Source organism: Lithobates pipiens, unplaced genomic scaffold, assembly GCF_037356315.1.
Source record: "Lithobates pipiens isolate NorthernLeopardFrog02 unplaced genomic scaffold, aLitPip1_a1.2 Scaffold_25, whole genome shotgun sequence".
In the NCBI taxonomy this organism is placed as follows: Eukaryota; Metazoa; Chordata; class Amphibia; order Anura; family Ranidae; genus Lithobates; species Lithobates pipiens.
The window spans coordinates 14,128,650-14,145,484 of record NW_027507787.1 but is presented as its reverse complement, the minus strand read 5'-3'; the positions used below and the strand labels follow the sequence as shown (position 1 = coordinate 14,145,484).

General features: G+C 39.3%; 1 protein-coding gene across 46 annotated transcripts in view; it reads right to left on the bottom strand.

Annotated features, from left to right (window-relative positions):
• The window catches only part of ANK3 (ankyrin 3), a 906,473-nt gene that overhangs the window by 198,680 nt on the left and 690,958 nt on the right, over positions 1-16,835 (bottom strand). For all 46 annotated transcript variants that reach the window (XM_077454076.1, XM_077454078.1, XM_077454087.1 and 43 more), the window contains 2 exons: positions 14,745-14,843; positions 7,281-7,478 (listed from right to left, as the gene is read on the bottom strand). In XM_077454076.1, the coding sequence (XP_077310202.1) occupies positions 7,281-7,478; positions 14,745-14,843 (297 nt within the window). The remainder of the gene's footprint in view (positions 1-7,280; positions 7,479-14,744; positions 14,844-16,835) is intronic.

Here is a 16,835-nt window from a genome sequence, read left to right as displayed (position 1 = left end):
TTAAACATAAATATCCATTACCCAATGCCACTGGCATTTGCATGAAAGATGGGGATTTTGAAAAAAAATATATATAATAGTAGCATATATGAAAGGGGGGGGGGGGAAGAGGGGGGGGGGGGTTTAAGCGGTGCTGATTATACCAAAAATATAACAGGGTATGGTAAAAATTCATAAAAGTTTTCTTAATATACATTAAAACAGCATAAATAATATGCAAGAGTACACAAGGCAATATACACACAGTTACTCAGCAGGAGGAATCCCAGAGTAGAGAATTGACAGGCTGACGGCACTTGTTCCCAACATGTTTCGCAATTAGCTTCATCAAGGGGAGTGCGCAACGCTTATTGTCAGAACACTCGCATATCGGAAATCGACTGTTATATTTTTGGTATAATCAGTACCGCTTAAAAATCTCCCCCTCTTCCCCCCCCCTTTCATATATGTTTATAATCTGTAGGTGATGAGGTGCCTATTCCCTTTGGGTGTCATTGGGTTGACTGGACCAAACTGTTACCACATATATAATAGTAGGGTTGCCAGTAGCTACTAATGAGGTTTTTGATTCTACGTTCAAGATGCTATTCTGAAAAGTGAACAGCTAGATTTTACAGCATTCCACAGACAACAAAGGCAATTACATAGTAATGACAACCATTAAAAAAACTGGCAAACTGGGTATTGGTTGGCATGAAACTGCTCACTAAAATCCTGTTGTTCCCATATGACAAATACAGTATCAAAATATCCGGCAACAAGAAACCAGTTTCGGGTTTTTGCTCTAGAATCCCCTAAACCCCAAACGCTAACCTCAACCTAAACTCTGAAACTAGGTAAACTCCTTGACATTCATACGCTGTTTGCTATCACTAAAAATTTCAGGCAACCTGCCAACAGTATTAATGCTGACACCGCCATATCCCTGCACCAAAAACAAGCAATGATAGATTCCTGGGCCATTTAAGTTTTTTTTTTTTGCGATAAATGTACAATCTTCATTCTACAAATAAATAGGTAAATAGGATGTTCAATCTAAAGGGAGTTTTCCTTTAAAGGATAAGTTTGAATTTTCATGAAAAAAATTATAAATGCACATCTTTTTGCAGGTAAAAAAATGTGCATTATTTTTTTCTTATTGGGAGCCCGGAAAGCATTGCACCCACGATCAGAATATCTTGGGTGCTATGCAGAGCTCTTGTGGGCTCTGTGTGTAAGCTGTTTGGCCGTACATTGTATAACCAAGCAGTTACACATTAATAGGAAGCATCAATGAACTACCACAGCTCTCAGCAGCACCATGATAGTTTATTGAGAACTATAAACCAACAGCCACAAAGGCTCCTGGACCTTGTAGTTTTCAATTCACAGCACTCTGGGAATGGGTGGCACAGCTGGACAGGTAGAACCCCACACATTCACGTTCCTGCAGATTCTGACAGAGAGCAGGGTAGGGGGAGAAAATCCCCTGCCACCTGTAACATCGAGAGTCAGGGAGGTGCAGGGACCAGTGTATTTGTACCCATATTCAGGGTGTAACATGTTACAGAAGGTGAACTTGTCCTTTAAGGGCCTTAAACGTGGGCTGAATATCAGGTGGCATCAGCGGTTCAATAGGAACTGGCTAACATTCAGCTTTCATGCCCAAAAAAGGTCTGCCGATCAGCACCCAATCAGCGCTCTTAGCCAATGGCTGAGAGCACTAACTGGTGTGTTCCGGCCAGGGGCCATCCTCCTGTCTGAACACAATAGCTCAGCAGGAGGATATCACTGTACTAACATTGGATAGTTAGTACATCAGCTCCTCCCGCTCTTCATTTTTCTTTTTTCATTACGCCCACTGGGTTGATAAAAAAAAACTTCTAGAGTGTACTAGGCTTTAGCTTAGTGAATGAGGTGAAGCACTGCTGACTTCCATCCAATCCTTTGCAAGCAAAAACACAATATTTACAGGCATACCCCACTTTTAAGTACACAATGGGGTTTATTTACTAAACCTGGAACGTGCAAAATCAGGCTCACTTCTGAAAGAAACCAATGAGCATCCAGGTTTTACTACCAAAGCTTAATTGAACAAGCTGGGGTTAGAAGCTCATTGGTTTCTATGCAGAAGTGAGTCTGATTTTACACTTTTCAGCTTTAGTAAATAATACCCATTGTGTACTTAAAAGTGAGGTATGCCTGTATTTTATTTTCCTTTCATGTGATTGGGTATTCTTTACAAAGTACATTTTTACCACATTCACTAAGCAAGCTGAGTGAAAATTCCCTTGCAAACAGAACAGCCAATCTGCTTCTAGTAAATCAACTCCTCTGTCTCGGACCAAAACCTTCTACCAACCCGACAGATGTGTTATAGCTCTTTTTTTCTTTCTGTGTAAAAATGTCAATTTGAGCTGTTGAGGTCAGTACACAATTTTCTTTTTCAACAGAAACTAAGAGGAGACTAAAATGTAAAATGTAAAAATAGCAGCCCAAATAGCCAGCTAATGTTAATACAAAATAATAATATGCAATATCTCATAGTTGGTCAATAATTAATAATATATAATTAATAATAATATAATAATTAATTATAATATATTTTTTTTAGATTTTGATGTTTAGTCTTTAGTATAATGAAAAAAAAATCAGCAAAACCACTACACCTTCACTTTAATGGGGTCTTTGGCTGGCTAGCTTATGAAACTGCCACCAGCCCACATGTACATAAAACTTTGTGTCAAATGCCACAGTTGCCAGATAGCCTGTCTAGTCTTCTATATCCGAACACAATTGCTTTTGCCAAAACTCAAAGAAGGTGTAAACACTTTAGCTTCTACCACATAATTAGGATTCTTGTATGAAAAAAACAGCATGACAGTCCTATTTAACCCAGTGCAGAGATTTTATTTTATGGTCGATAAGTCAGACTTCCTTCCTGCGACATGAAAAGCTATATAACCAGAATTGTACAGGATCTGCTGTAAATTCTCATAGTTAAAAAGAAATCACAGCAGACAGACTTAAATAATAAATCACAAACTGTAGAAAGTGACAAGAGAAGCGCATGCACTGAGGGAAGAAAATCTCAGCGTGACGGGACATATCAACTTCAACAAATTTGAAAAATCTTAGGATAATTACATTTTTTCCATCTTAAGTAACATCAAAACACAAGCTAGTTTCAGAATATTACTTTTAAGTTTGTACACTGAAGCAAAGCAAGTTACTGCATTTTTTAAAGGCTATATTCTTTCAAAACCCATATTTCACATAACTGTCCACTGCAGTCCCAGCTTGCTTCCCTACTGCTAGAGTGCTTGATTTTAAGTCAACCTTTATATTTGAACTTTAATTAGCACTGTATGGAAATGTCACTCTATTTGGATAGATAAAGTGCAACATGACATGGGTAATAAAAAGTAGAGAGTAACTTCCATGCATAACACATAGTTTTATTCTACTGCAGTGTTAATTTTGTAGACTAAAACATTTTAGTCGACTAAATGAATACTATTTTATTCGACTAAAATACAACTAAAACTAAAACAATTGAGATGACTAAAATATGACTAAAACTAAAATTGCATTTTAGTCAAAAGACTAAAGCCTTGTACACACGGTCGGAGAGTCCGTCGGAATGTGTCCTATCGGACCGTGTTGTCAGATAATCTGACTGTGTGTGGTATGCATCGGACTGATTCCGTCGGAATATCCGTCGGACCCAATTTTTCAACTTGTTGGAAATATTTTCCAACCAACTGGTTCGATCGGACATACTCCGATCATGTGTAGAGAATTTTGATCGGACAAAGTGCCACGCATGCTCAGATCAAATTCCTACATCAAAGCTATTGGCTACTAGCCTGAACGTAGTCCCATCGTAATGAAATTACGTCATCACGTTCTGAATGATCGGATTTTTCGACAACTTAGTCCGACCGTGTGTATGCAACAGTTTCGGACAAGATCTGACGGGCAAAATCCGACGGACAAAATTCGACGGATTTGGTTGTCGAAATCTCCGACCGTGTGTACAGGGGCTAAAATGGGACTAAAACTAAAATGGTATTTTAGTCAAAAGACTAATGCCCTGTACACATGGTCGGACTTTCCAACGGAAAATGTGCGATCGGATTGCGTTGTTGGATAATCCGATTGTGTGTGGGCTCCATCACACTTTTTCAGTCGGAATTCCCGACATACAAAGTTTGAGAGCTGAATCTAAAATTTTCCGACAACAAAATACGATCGTTTAATTTCCGATCGTGTGTAGACAATTATGACAGACAAAGTGAAACGCATGCTCAGAAAAAATTACCAGACGAAAGCTATTGGCTACTGGCCCGTTTATAGTCCCATCATAGGTCTTTTAAGTCACCATGATTGGATTTTCCGACAACTTTGTGCGACTGTGTGTATGCAAGACAAGTTTAGGCCAAAATCAGTCGGAAAAAATCAGATGGATTTTGTCGTCGGAAAGTCCGACTGTGTGCAGGGCATAAGACTAAAACTAAATTGAAATTTGACTTCAAAATTAACACTGGTCTGTAGTGCATGTTCATACCTCAATAGCTTAACCCCCCTGGCGGTATTCCCGAGTCTGGCTCGGGGTGGAATTTTTATACCAAAAGCGGTATCCCCGAGCCAGACTCGGGACTGCATCGCTGGATCCAGGAGGATGTTTACTTACCTTCTCCCTCGGATCCAGCGTTGTCTCCCCGCTGTACGAGCGAGCCGTGTCTCGCTCGATCTATCACGGACCCGATCTCCGTTCCCTGCGAGCGTTGCGATGCACGGGGACGGAGATCGGCGCCAAATTCAAAAAGTGAAACACACAGTATACATACAGTATAATGTAATCTTACAGATTACATTGCTGTATGTAAATATTTCACATCCCCTTTGTCCCTAGTGGTCTGCCCAGTGTCCTGCATGCAGTTTTATATAATAAAAACTGTTCTTTCTGCCTGGTTACTGGAGATTGTCCATAGCAACCAAACTGTCACTTTACATCAAAAATGGTTTTAGACCAGCTAGAAAACAGCGATAATAAATTAGAATCACTCGCAGAATTGAGCGATAGCGATTTGTGGGGAGATCCGTCATCAAATATTGAAAAGTAATGACAGCGACAATTCTGCAACTGAGCAAATTTCAGTGTTTTTGATTTGCTTACATTATTGAATAATTTTTATTATTGTTATATTATTATTTGGTATTATTATTTATAGTTATTTATTATATTATAATTTATGATTTCATTTTTCAAACTTATCATACCCGGGATGTCTGCTAGACTCTGGTTTGGACAGATTTAAGAGAGTTATTCCTAAGAATTACAGGACTACAATATAAAACGCCAAATTTTCATGCAAAATAATGGTACCGCTTTTAGCACCTAAAATCCGAAATAATCGTACTGCCAGGGAGGTTAAATAATATGAGATTTTTCACTCCAGCAGTATATATTGAGTTTGGAAATTGTAGAGAAATGTTAACTAATGCATTACAATTTAATTACACCCATTCGATATTAGATGACTAAAATGAGTTTTAGTCGACTAAAATGTACTGGAGATTTAGTCGACTAAATACAACTAAAATGAAAACAATTGCAGAAGACTAAAATGGGACTAAAATGGGACTAAAACTAAAATGCCATTTTAGTCCTAAGACTAAGACTAAAACTAAATCGAAATTTGCTGCCAAAATTAACACTGTTCTACTGTTTATTTTTAAACCATCAGTAGAGATGATCATATACCATACAACCTGACTGTATAATCTCCTTTAGATCTACCATCAATTATGTAATGCAAAAGCCTACGTGATCGGATACTAAGTGAATAGGTTGGTTAGGTACATACTCCAATTAGTAAATCTAAGGAACACTGTATAGAAATTATACTATCACATTGTATAGGTTATGGTCAGCTTTGAAGTAAAGCTGAAGATTCATTATCCTTTATATGTAATAAAAGGATAATCGTTTTTGCACAAATTGCAGCATTTAGAATGCCACAGTTCATGTTCAACCCTTTGTTTTCCTACATAAAAGATATAAACAACAACTTAAAGCCCAACAATAGTCAAGGTGGACAAATACGAACTGTACAGACTTGGTGGAAATGTTTACAGTTCTAAAATCTAGTTAAAGCGTGAGTCCGCCGTTTTTTTTTTTTTAAAAGCCAGCAGCTACAAATACTGCAGCTGCTGACTTTTAAAATAGTGACACTTACCCGCCCAGCGCGCCCACGATGTCGGCACCTGAAGCCGATCTCTCGATCGTCTCTCGGGTGCTGCCACCGCCATCTTGGGTATGGGAATCAGGAAGTGGAGCCTTTCGGCTTCATTTCCCGGTTCCCTACTGCGCATGCGCGAGTCGCGCTGTGCAATAAGGATAGTCCCCGCTGTCTCTGGGATCCGTGTGTTTCCCAGCAGGCAGCGGGGGACTTTCGGAAAGGGGCGTAGATTCTGCGGAAAGGGGCGTACCTTCTGCAGAATCTACGCCAGAAGTGGGTGCAGATACCTGTACTGTACAGGTATCTGCACCCCCTCCCCCCTGAAAGGTGCCAATTGTGGCGCCGGAAGGGGGGAGGATTCCAATGAGCGGAAGGTCCACTTTAGGGTGGACCTCCGCTTTAAATCAAAGTATTGCTTAGCAAACTACCCAGATTGTTCCTCACACTTGTGCCAACTGACCTGTGTCCTATGGTATCCTGCTGGAATTTCTTCCTAACCGTGGACATACCCATCATACTACTCCAAAAGTTACTTTACTGAAATGTATGCATTAGCCCTGCTTTAGAGTCACTGCTAGCTTTAAATGGACACAGGCAGTGATATGGATTAGAAGTATCACAGCACATTTACATTTTTTTTATATCTGACTTGGTTTCATAAGAGGAAATATTTGCAGTATAATAGCGTTAGCTTGTATTGTTATTCACAGAATGTCACTTTACCGTATATGATATTGAACATGATGTTCAACCCAAAGTTTCATACATCCCTGTAATGTTATTAGCAGTAAGTAAATGACGAGCCATATTGTTTCACCATACAGTGTGACATTGGGCATATTTACATTCATTGCATACATTGCTATAGATATATGGATATACAGTATATATAGTGTGCGTAATAAAGTGGCTGGTGAGTGCATATATATATATATATATATATATATAAACAAATACAAACAATTTGTATCTTGGCTAGTGTAGTTTGCTATCAGAATCTTACAAAGGTGAAGGCAATACTGGCATACAGAAATAATAACATTTGGCTCATACCAGTGCTTTGGCATTTGGGTTGGCTTTCTTATCCAGCAGGACTTTAGCGACTTTGTAATGTCCACAGTGGGCGGCGACATGCAGCGCAGTTAAATAGTCATTGGTTACATCATCCACAGGCACATTATGTAGGAGCAGCAGCTGAACACAGTTCAAATGATCTCCTTGGGTTGCCATGTGCAGTGGGGACAGACCATTCTGTAAAACAAACAAGAAGAGTTAGTGACAACTCAGACTGACATGTGTCAGGTTTCCAACAGTTCTGCCCCGTCAACACACAGAGCTGGACATTTACTACTGTAGGCTTGGCACACTCACATTTGCCCATTGAAAACTAGTTTTCCCTTGTTAGTTTTTCCTGAACAAAATAATATTCAACAAAACATAATATCAAGTTATAACACTATTAAATCTGGCCTCCATTGGAGAAGCTGTACACCCAATGAAAAAGCTTTAGGTGAATTGTTATACTTGCCAAAGTATTTGTTATTCTGATCAGAAAAAGGTGATGTAGGCAACCTTACTAGACCACATAATCAGGTTCTGTACCGCCTAACAGATTACAATAGAGCTAAGCAATATACCCTGGTCCAAGACTAACCTCTGTCTGAGGTTAAACTAAAAAGGAATAGCAGACCTCCCCTGAGCATATTCACAGTGTTAGACTGACAGCACCGTGTAAAGAAATAGAGCTGTGATTGGATTAGAGTTGTCCTGTCCTGTAGTCATGCTGTATAGGGGATTGCAGATGGCCAATATGAAAACAGATTTAGAAAAACTTGCTAGTAAAGTAATATTAGTTCTGTTTAAAATACAATTCATATTTTTTAAAATGAATATATACTTTATTTAGTAGTGTTTTTAATATTTGCATAGAGTTTAACTTTAAAGTAAGCTAGTTTTAAAAAGAATTATAGAATAAAGCCCCGTACACACAATGAGAATATCGGACGAATGATTATTTGTTTGTTTTTTTGTATGCTAGTCTCATATTGATAATGAAGAGGTTACTAAAGTTATGAAAATTCTCATATGATTTTATTCTTGTCTTTTCGGATAATTTTAGCATAAACTGTCATAATTGGCTCCCAAAACCTGTGTACTAATGATCAGATCATTGTACGATCACCTCGAAAGTGGTATTTTTCATTGGATTTCCTCATCATGTATACTAGGCTTTGATGTGAGGCTATAAAGCAGACACCGTAGGAGGTCTGATCCTATTGTCACAGCTGATGCCCCTATCATCTTGATCAACCCTGTCAAAACAATAAATAAAACAAACCTCAAGGAAAGGGCACACTTGTATGTTTCCCCTGCTTGCCACAATGTAGTGCTCAACTTCTGAATGATCTATCACAAGACCAAGGACTGTAATGCGTGGGGTGTGATTAGTCCTACTGCCATACTAACATTTAGATCAGGGGTCTCAAACTGGTGGCCTTCCAGCTTTTGCAAAACTAGTCCCGTCATGCCTCTGCCTTTGGGAGTCATGCTTGTAACTGTCAGCCTTGCAATGCCTCATGGGACTTGTAGTTTTGAGCCCTGATTTTGAGAGTTTTTTTCATGGGATTTGCAGAGGCTCCAGAGGTACATCAAGGTGGCAGGGGACTATGATTAAGGTAAGTACAGACATGTGATGGTACCTGCTGTAAAGCTTCATTTTTTGCCATCTCTTTTCTTAAAACACATTTATTTGAACAAAAATGCAACTTAATCAGAACCCAAAAATGTCATGTTTTATAATTTACTAAAACATGTGACTGGAGAAGTTTTCCAAGCTCTCTGGCTTATTACTTGGTCAATCGTTCTAAAAATATAGCTGCCACTTCAGCAACATTTCTTTTTAAGGCACAAAGTTCCAGGTCTGTCATAGTCCTTTTTTCTTCAATGCATGGTGAGTCAATGACCTGGCATGATCTGACATGGCATGTGCATATTAAATTGTCAGGACACCATATATGCATGCTAATTTTAGCTTAATTTCTAACTAAAAAGGGACTCTAAAATAAGGATGTCAGCTTAGAAGAATGCATCATCAAAAACAAATCAGCAATGGTAGCCTCCTTTATTCTGTCTCGACAGACTTCCTTTAACTGCTCAATTTTTTGGCCCATTCCTATTATATTTGTCTTATATATAAAGCATGGCCTATTATCAACTGTTGGAACGTGGGAGTCCAATGTCAGTAGTAGATCGTTCTAATCATCTCAGCAGATGAGTATCTACAACCCACCTCTTCACATTGCTCTCTGTCATTCTATGAATAGTAGATGCCATATTGGGCACCATGTGACTGTTCCGATTAGTTATTTCTGAATAATGACATCACAGTGTCCATTGGCAGTTTTACATACACACAGTTTTTTTCAACTAACATACAAAATCCCAGTCCATCAGTACTTTAGAATACATCTGTGGGTTAAACAATGTGATTATTCTATGTGATTATTCTACAGCACTGTTCAGGCTCAACTGGTTTTCCAAATTATATGTCACGCTTCCCTATTAAAAACCAGTTTGTACTGGGTTAACAGGAATCTGCAAATATTTAAACATTTGTCTTGGACAATCCACAAGGCATACGGTCACATGAGATAATGACAAACACTCCAGCAGTGATTCCTTTTCTAGGCTATATGTAACACACTTTGTATCTTGAGTTTTTTATATGTAACACAGGCCTGGAGCCTATCACATCAGATACAGAACTTTATTGTAACTCGAGGTTTTATTTACATATATACGGCCATGGAATGTTGAGGAAATACAAGGCTGATATAGAGTAAATTATCTACTGACATAAAATGCAGCTAGCACAGCATACATTCCTTTGCACTTATGTAGGCAGAGATTAAAGTGGAAGGACTTTCCCACGTGGAAGTTTAAATAAATCAAATGTTAGCCTTAGGGCTGCCATGCATGGGCAGATCTTCAACAGAATACAATAAGCTTTTTCAAATGGCTAGAAGTAATAAAAATATCATGACTTTATCAATTTATGACCCATTATTGGAAACCATGCTGAAATAATCTGCATAGTTAAAAAAAAGTATGCATCATCAGTATTAGCTTTTATAATTTCCTTTAGACAAATACGATAATTTAGAGAGAACCTGTCAGGCTAAACATATGAAATTATCAAAAGCTTATTATTGCCTCATAAAAGGAATATTCTGACTGGATGACCTTGATATTCAAAAAGTAGTATATATGAATACCAAAAATATAAACAAAATAACTAAACCACCTTAAAAAATGATTTAAATAACAAATAAAATAGAATAAATATACAAAAAATATATACGGGGCAAAGGAAATGGCTAAAAACAGCTACAAATGATAATCGCTTAGGTTGCAATAGACCATCTTGTACACATATGTCTGCACAAACTCAATTTGAGAAAAGTATCCCACGGACATTGCAATGTTAAAGTATTAATGTTGACTTTCAGTGTAATGTAACAAAAATTTAAATTGAAGCGCCACACCACTGCTAAGTGGTCCAGATACAACTTTATTCCAGTAACAATCAGGGGGACATTTTGGCCACCTATCTGGACTTCTTAGCTTCTTAGCAGTGGTATGGCGCTTCAATTTAAAATTTTGACTGTATTCAAGTGCAGCTTAACCTTTTTAACCACTTCCCGACCAGCGCACGAAGATGTATGTCGGCAGAATGGCACGGGCAGGCAAATTGGTGTACAGGTGCCATCACGTGTGAGCTGCTGGTGGTGCGCGTGCGTGCCGGTCGGGACCCCCGTGAGTCCGGTCCGGGTCCCACGGACTCGATTGCCGCGGGGAGACCCGCGATCGTTTCACGGGGAGGCTGAACGAGGAGATGCGGAAGTAAACAGCATCTCCCCGTTCTGCCTAGCAACAAGTGACACTGATCTCTGCTCCCTGTGATTGGAGCAGAGTTCAGTGTTCACTAACACACAGCCACGCCCCCCACAGTTAGTAACACGCCCCTAGGACACACTTAACCCCTACACTGCCACCCCCTGGTTAACCCCTTCACTGCTAGTGTCATTTACACAGGAATCAGTGCATTTGTATAGCACTGATTGCTGTATAAATGACAATGGTCCCAAAAATGTGTCAAAAATGTCCGATGTGTCCGCCATAATGTCGCAGTCATAATAAAAATCGCTGATCGCCGCCATTACTAGTAAAAAAAAAAAAAATATTAATAAAAATGGCATAAAACTATCCCCTATTTTTGTAAATGCTATAAATTTTGTGAAAATCAATCAATAATTGCTTATTGCGATTGTTTTTACAAAAATATGTAGAAGAATACATATCAGCCTAAACTGAGGGAAATAAACATTTTTTTATATATTTTGGGGGGATATTTATTATAGCAAAAAGTAAAAAATAATGCGTTTTTTTGTTTATAGCGCAAAAAATAAAAACCGCAGGGGTGATCAAATACCACCAAAAGAAAGCTCTATTTGTGGGAAAAAAAGACGTCAATTTTGTTTGGGAGCCACGTCGCACGACCGCGCAATTGTCAGTTAAAGCGACGCAGTGCCAAATCGCAAAAAGTGGTCTGGTCTTAAGCCAGCAAAATGGTCCGGTCGGTATGCGGTTAAACTTTAAACTAAGGCAACCACAGGAAACTGTAATGGCAACTGTAATTAAGATAAATATTTTCAAAAATATCAAAAAAGTTTCTGAATCAAACTATATTTGATCTTATATGACCTGTTCAACTGTTCAAAGGAGAAATTTAGGCAAACCTTTTTTTTTTATTTTAGAGGGAGGATTATAACCCATGCAAGGTTTATTTTTGTCGTAATGGGGAAATTTACCTTCACTTCCTGCCCCATAGCCCAAACAGGAAGTTGGAGGAAATCGCTTAAAATTATGGGAATCTCTTGGGGAGCCCCAGATCACCAGAACTAGTGCCCATTAGAAGATTTCCCCTCTAGGACAACCCAAAATTTGGTATTTTCTTTTATTTTCACTTCAATGATAATGGTAAACAGGACAAATAGAGAGGATAAATAGGATACACCTTTCCCCAAATTGATAAATGCAAACAAGGCCTTGTTGGTGTTAACTAAATCCGATATGTTAATATTTTTATGACATCATTTGTCATGTGATTTTCCAAATTCAGGTCTCCACCTTTTTTTATATCATACATTCAGCAAAATAGTGTACACTCTGACATCTAGTTTTGTGTCACTCTAGATTTTAGACCAGTGATGGTGAACCTTGGCACCCCAGATGTTTTGGAACTACATTTCCTATGACGCTCATGCACTCTGCAGTGTAGTTGAGCATCATGGGAAATGTAGTTTCAAAACATCTGGGGCGCAAAGGTTCACCATCACTGCTCTAGACACTTCACATAGAAGCCAGCATCAACATTTTTAAATGTAACATTATAAAACCAACATAAACTTGTACAATACACTTCTTTTACATTAGGTGTATAGATATGCTTGGTCATAAAATCTGTGGTCAAGGGTTTAAAGAGAAACCTCATTAACACCTGACACCGTCTACTCCAACGGCCACAAAATTTCCAAGATTAGGTTTAAATTATGGAGATGCAACAGCTGTCATCTGCCATAACAACTGCTATTTTCAGCAATGACCACTGATGAAAGATGAAAATACTGTCACATGGATGAAAATAGCATTCATAATGGCAACAGACATGTGCGGTATAGCTTAGTCAATGGAGCCCTTTATCCTGTATAGAATGTTTGGGTGGCATCCTTCCAAGCTATCAGACAACCAGGGCAGGATTTACTATATGGTGATAACACATGGTGTAGCGCTAGAACAAGATATTGACATAAAAATCATGTGCAAAATATATCATACAATGCAATAATTAAACCACATTGCTTAATTAAAGTGCCAAGTACAAAAGTGGAAGGAGTCGCTGATCAACCAAATGAAAATGCAAATAGTTAGATGGTGAATAAAGTTCATATAATGGTGAAAATGCAAATAATTAGATGGTGAATCAGAAAATTACAGAGCTGCAGATTGAAAAGGAAAGGCATTTTCTGATCCATATGTTGGACAATTTCTACCATCTACATTTTGGACGAATTTCACCAGAGCTTCAGCCTCAACTTCTTTTGTTTGAGGTCCAGTGTTCCATCTTGGAGTCTACCTATTTGGTATTTTCTGCCTGATTGACCCACTGCCTCTGGCATGTGTGCCCGCACCATCCGATAAGAGTATTTACCCCCTAAATTGGGCCAAGGATGCACTATCCCAGGTGATCCAATTGTGGCTTTTTGGGTTTCTTCATGCACCTTCTCCCCTGTTCTGGACCACATCTCAGATCCCTCCTCCCTAAGCCCTTGTACACACGGTCGGACATTTCAACAACCAAATCCGTTGGATTTTGTCCGACGGATTATGTCTGACGGATTGTGTCCGAAACTGTTGCATACACACGGTCGGACAAAGTTGTCGGAAAATCCGATCTTTCAGAACGTGATGACGTAATTTCGTTACGATGGGACTACGTTCAGGCTAGTAGCCAATAGCTTTGATGTAGGAATTTGATCTGAGCATGTGTGGCACTTTGTCCGATCGGAATTCTCTACACATGATCGGAGTATGTCCGATCGGACCAGTTTGTCGGAAAATATTTCCAGCAAGTTGGAAAATTTGGTCCGACGGAAACAGTCCGATGCATACCACACACACACAGTCGGATTATCCGAGAAAACGGTCCGATAGGACACATTCCGACGGATTCTCCGACCGTGTGTACAAGGGCTAAGAGGGCTGTTCTAGCATTTTGTGGCATTAACACACCATTATATGAACTTTATTCAAATCTAATTATTTGCATTTTCATTTGGTTGATCAGCGACTTATATCTCAATATCTAGTGCTACACCATGTGTTATCATCTGTTTTGATTTGTTGAATTTTGTGTTAGCTGCTTAGATTTATGTTTCAGGTTAGTGCAGTAATCTCACACCACTCACATTTACTATATGGTACTTCATTGGCATGTCTTGCATGATTCATTTTGATTTACCATTACTATTTCTGATCTACCCTGGAAATGTAAATTCAACAGCAGAACCAAGGAGACAAAGGATGCAGGAGCAACTCAGAGAAGCCACACAAATGTATGTTATATGTCTGCTAGAGAATACAACCACCCCCCTTTCCTGCAGGGTTTTGGCTGGTGGCATTTACAATTCAACTGGAGAAAAAATACACCATACTACCTTCACATTCTAATCTAAAGCTTCTTCAAATAATTATGTAACATGCCTGATGAGAGAAGGATGGCAGAAGGTGTACACAAGAGCATCATCGTTTCTGTGCCTAGGGCTGCATGATCTCTAAATACTGCTAGTTCTAGAACAGTTTGATTACTTTCTTAACCCCCTCTACATACAGAATTGTATTTCTGCTTCTCTCTATGTACAGAATTGCTTCTGTTTTGTGGATCATAGTTGCACCAACCTTGGTTTTGGAAAGAATAGGAGCTCCTCTGTCCAGTAGCATTTCCACAACTTGTTCATGGCCGCTCCTTGCCCCGCAATGAAGAGGTGTCAGACCATCCTAGAAAAGCAGAACGTTTTTAGTTACTGAAGAAGTTTGTATGAATCAGAACCTTTTTTTTTCATATGCACTTAATTTCATGAGTAGTTTTAGCTATGTGTATTCCTATCTGACCTTGAAGATGGCAAACCATCTTCCAGTGTGCCAACTGATGTGTGTTACCTCCAGAGATTTCACTTCAAGCAACTTTCTTAAAACAGGGATGATGGATTTAGAAAGCATTAATGTGTGTTATTCAATATTCTTAAAGGTAACGCTTTGCGCATTCAACATACTGGAATACATATATTAGTAACACTCAGGGCCGTCTTTAATATTGATTGGACGCTGGGCACATTTTTTCTTGCCCCCCCCCCCCCCCCCATGCAATTTCCCTCTCCACCTACATACAATAAATAGCAGCTAGACTTAAAATCAGTTTTCTGTATAAGATCAGGCAGCAATTGCGGTTGGTTGCCAGCAGTTACAGCTTATCATTACTGCTTACTGACTAGTTGCTAGAGGTTACAGCACACATTATGGCTCACTGATTAGTTGCTAGAGGTTATAGCACATCACCTCCTCACAGCAGGGGAGCATGATATACATAGGAATGCCGTCTTTATTTGCATATCAATGCCGCCGCCCGCAGCTATTTACTTAGTATTGTCACCGCTATTTACATACGAATTTGAATTATTTACATGTAAACGCAGGGTCTGCAGGTGAGTCATCTGCACACAACAATAAGGCAGAGCTGGGCAGCATTAGTACCATCCCTTCACACTGAGATATTGGGACACAGCACAGGACTAAAACTTCAAGGGACAAGGGAATTTAAACCTGGATATTTGGCAAGTATGAGGCAGCTGTTTTGGGCCCCCCAACAATGACAGGGCCCAGGGCAGCTGCCCCTTTTGCCCTGCCTTAAAGACGGCCACGGTAACACTAATAGTATAACAGCACTTGCACTATATGCTCTGGCTGGTCAAAAATCTGACCCACAACAGCCCTAGAATGGGAGGCTACTCCTAGGACCTAATGTGCATGGTCAAAAGAAGTTAGGTTTTAGTGCCAAGGCCCAGTCAAGATCCTAAAGCTGCCTAAAGTATAATTAATGTTAAACTCCCTAACTCTAAAACACCACAGCTAATCCATACACATTTACTACTTAAAGGGTTTGTAAAGGAAATAATAAAAAACAAAAATGTCATACTTACCTGCTCTATGTAGTCATTTTGCACAGAGCAGCCTCGATCCTCCTCCTCTTGGGTCCCCCTGGATGCTCTGGGCCCCTCCCCCTTGCTGAGTGCCCCCGCAGCAAGCCACTTGCTATGGGGGCACTCGTGCATGCCCGCTCCTGATGCAGATTTCTCTGTCCATAAGACACAGAGTGTGGCTCAGCCCTGCCCCAAGCTCCCTTCTTACTAGCTGTGATTGACAGCAGATTATGGGAAGTGTAATGTGCAGAGGGCAGTGCCCATGACCACAACCAAAGTGCACTGCTCATTTTAAGTAAACAGACGTAGGTGGTAAAGGAGAGGTTCAGGAACTTGCAGAGAAAGATACAAGGAGTTAGAAAAACACACCTATAAACAATTTAATGAAAAATAGACTATAGAGCCATTAAGTTGTAGATGTGTATAGATTTTTTTTTTGGTGAATAACGATATTGTTTACTTTCACTGTCACTTTAATGGCCCTGTGATGTATTTTTCATTAAATTGGTTTATATGCAACATACTCTGTGAGCTCCCAGACCTCTTCTCTTCCATCTCACTTCTGTGTGTTAGGAACAAACAGCGCACATTAGTTGTGGTCATATGCACTACTCTATACACACTACAAATCACACAGTCCATAGTCCCTTGTCTATCTTGGCAGGGAATAAGAGAAGGTAGTGTTTTGTTCCTACATATAGTGGGACCATGGAAAACAAATGTAGCCTCTAAGACCCTTTTCACACAGGGTCATTTTGCAGGTGCTGCACTGCTAAAAATAACGCCTGCAAAT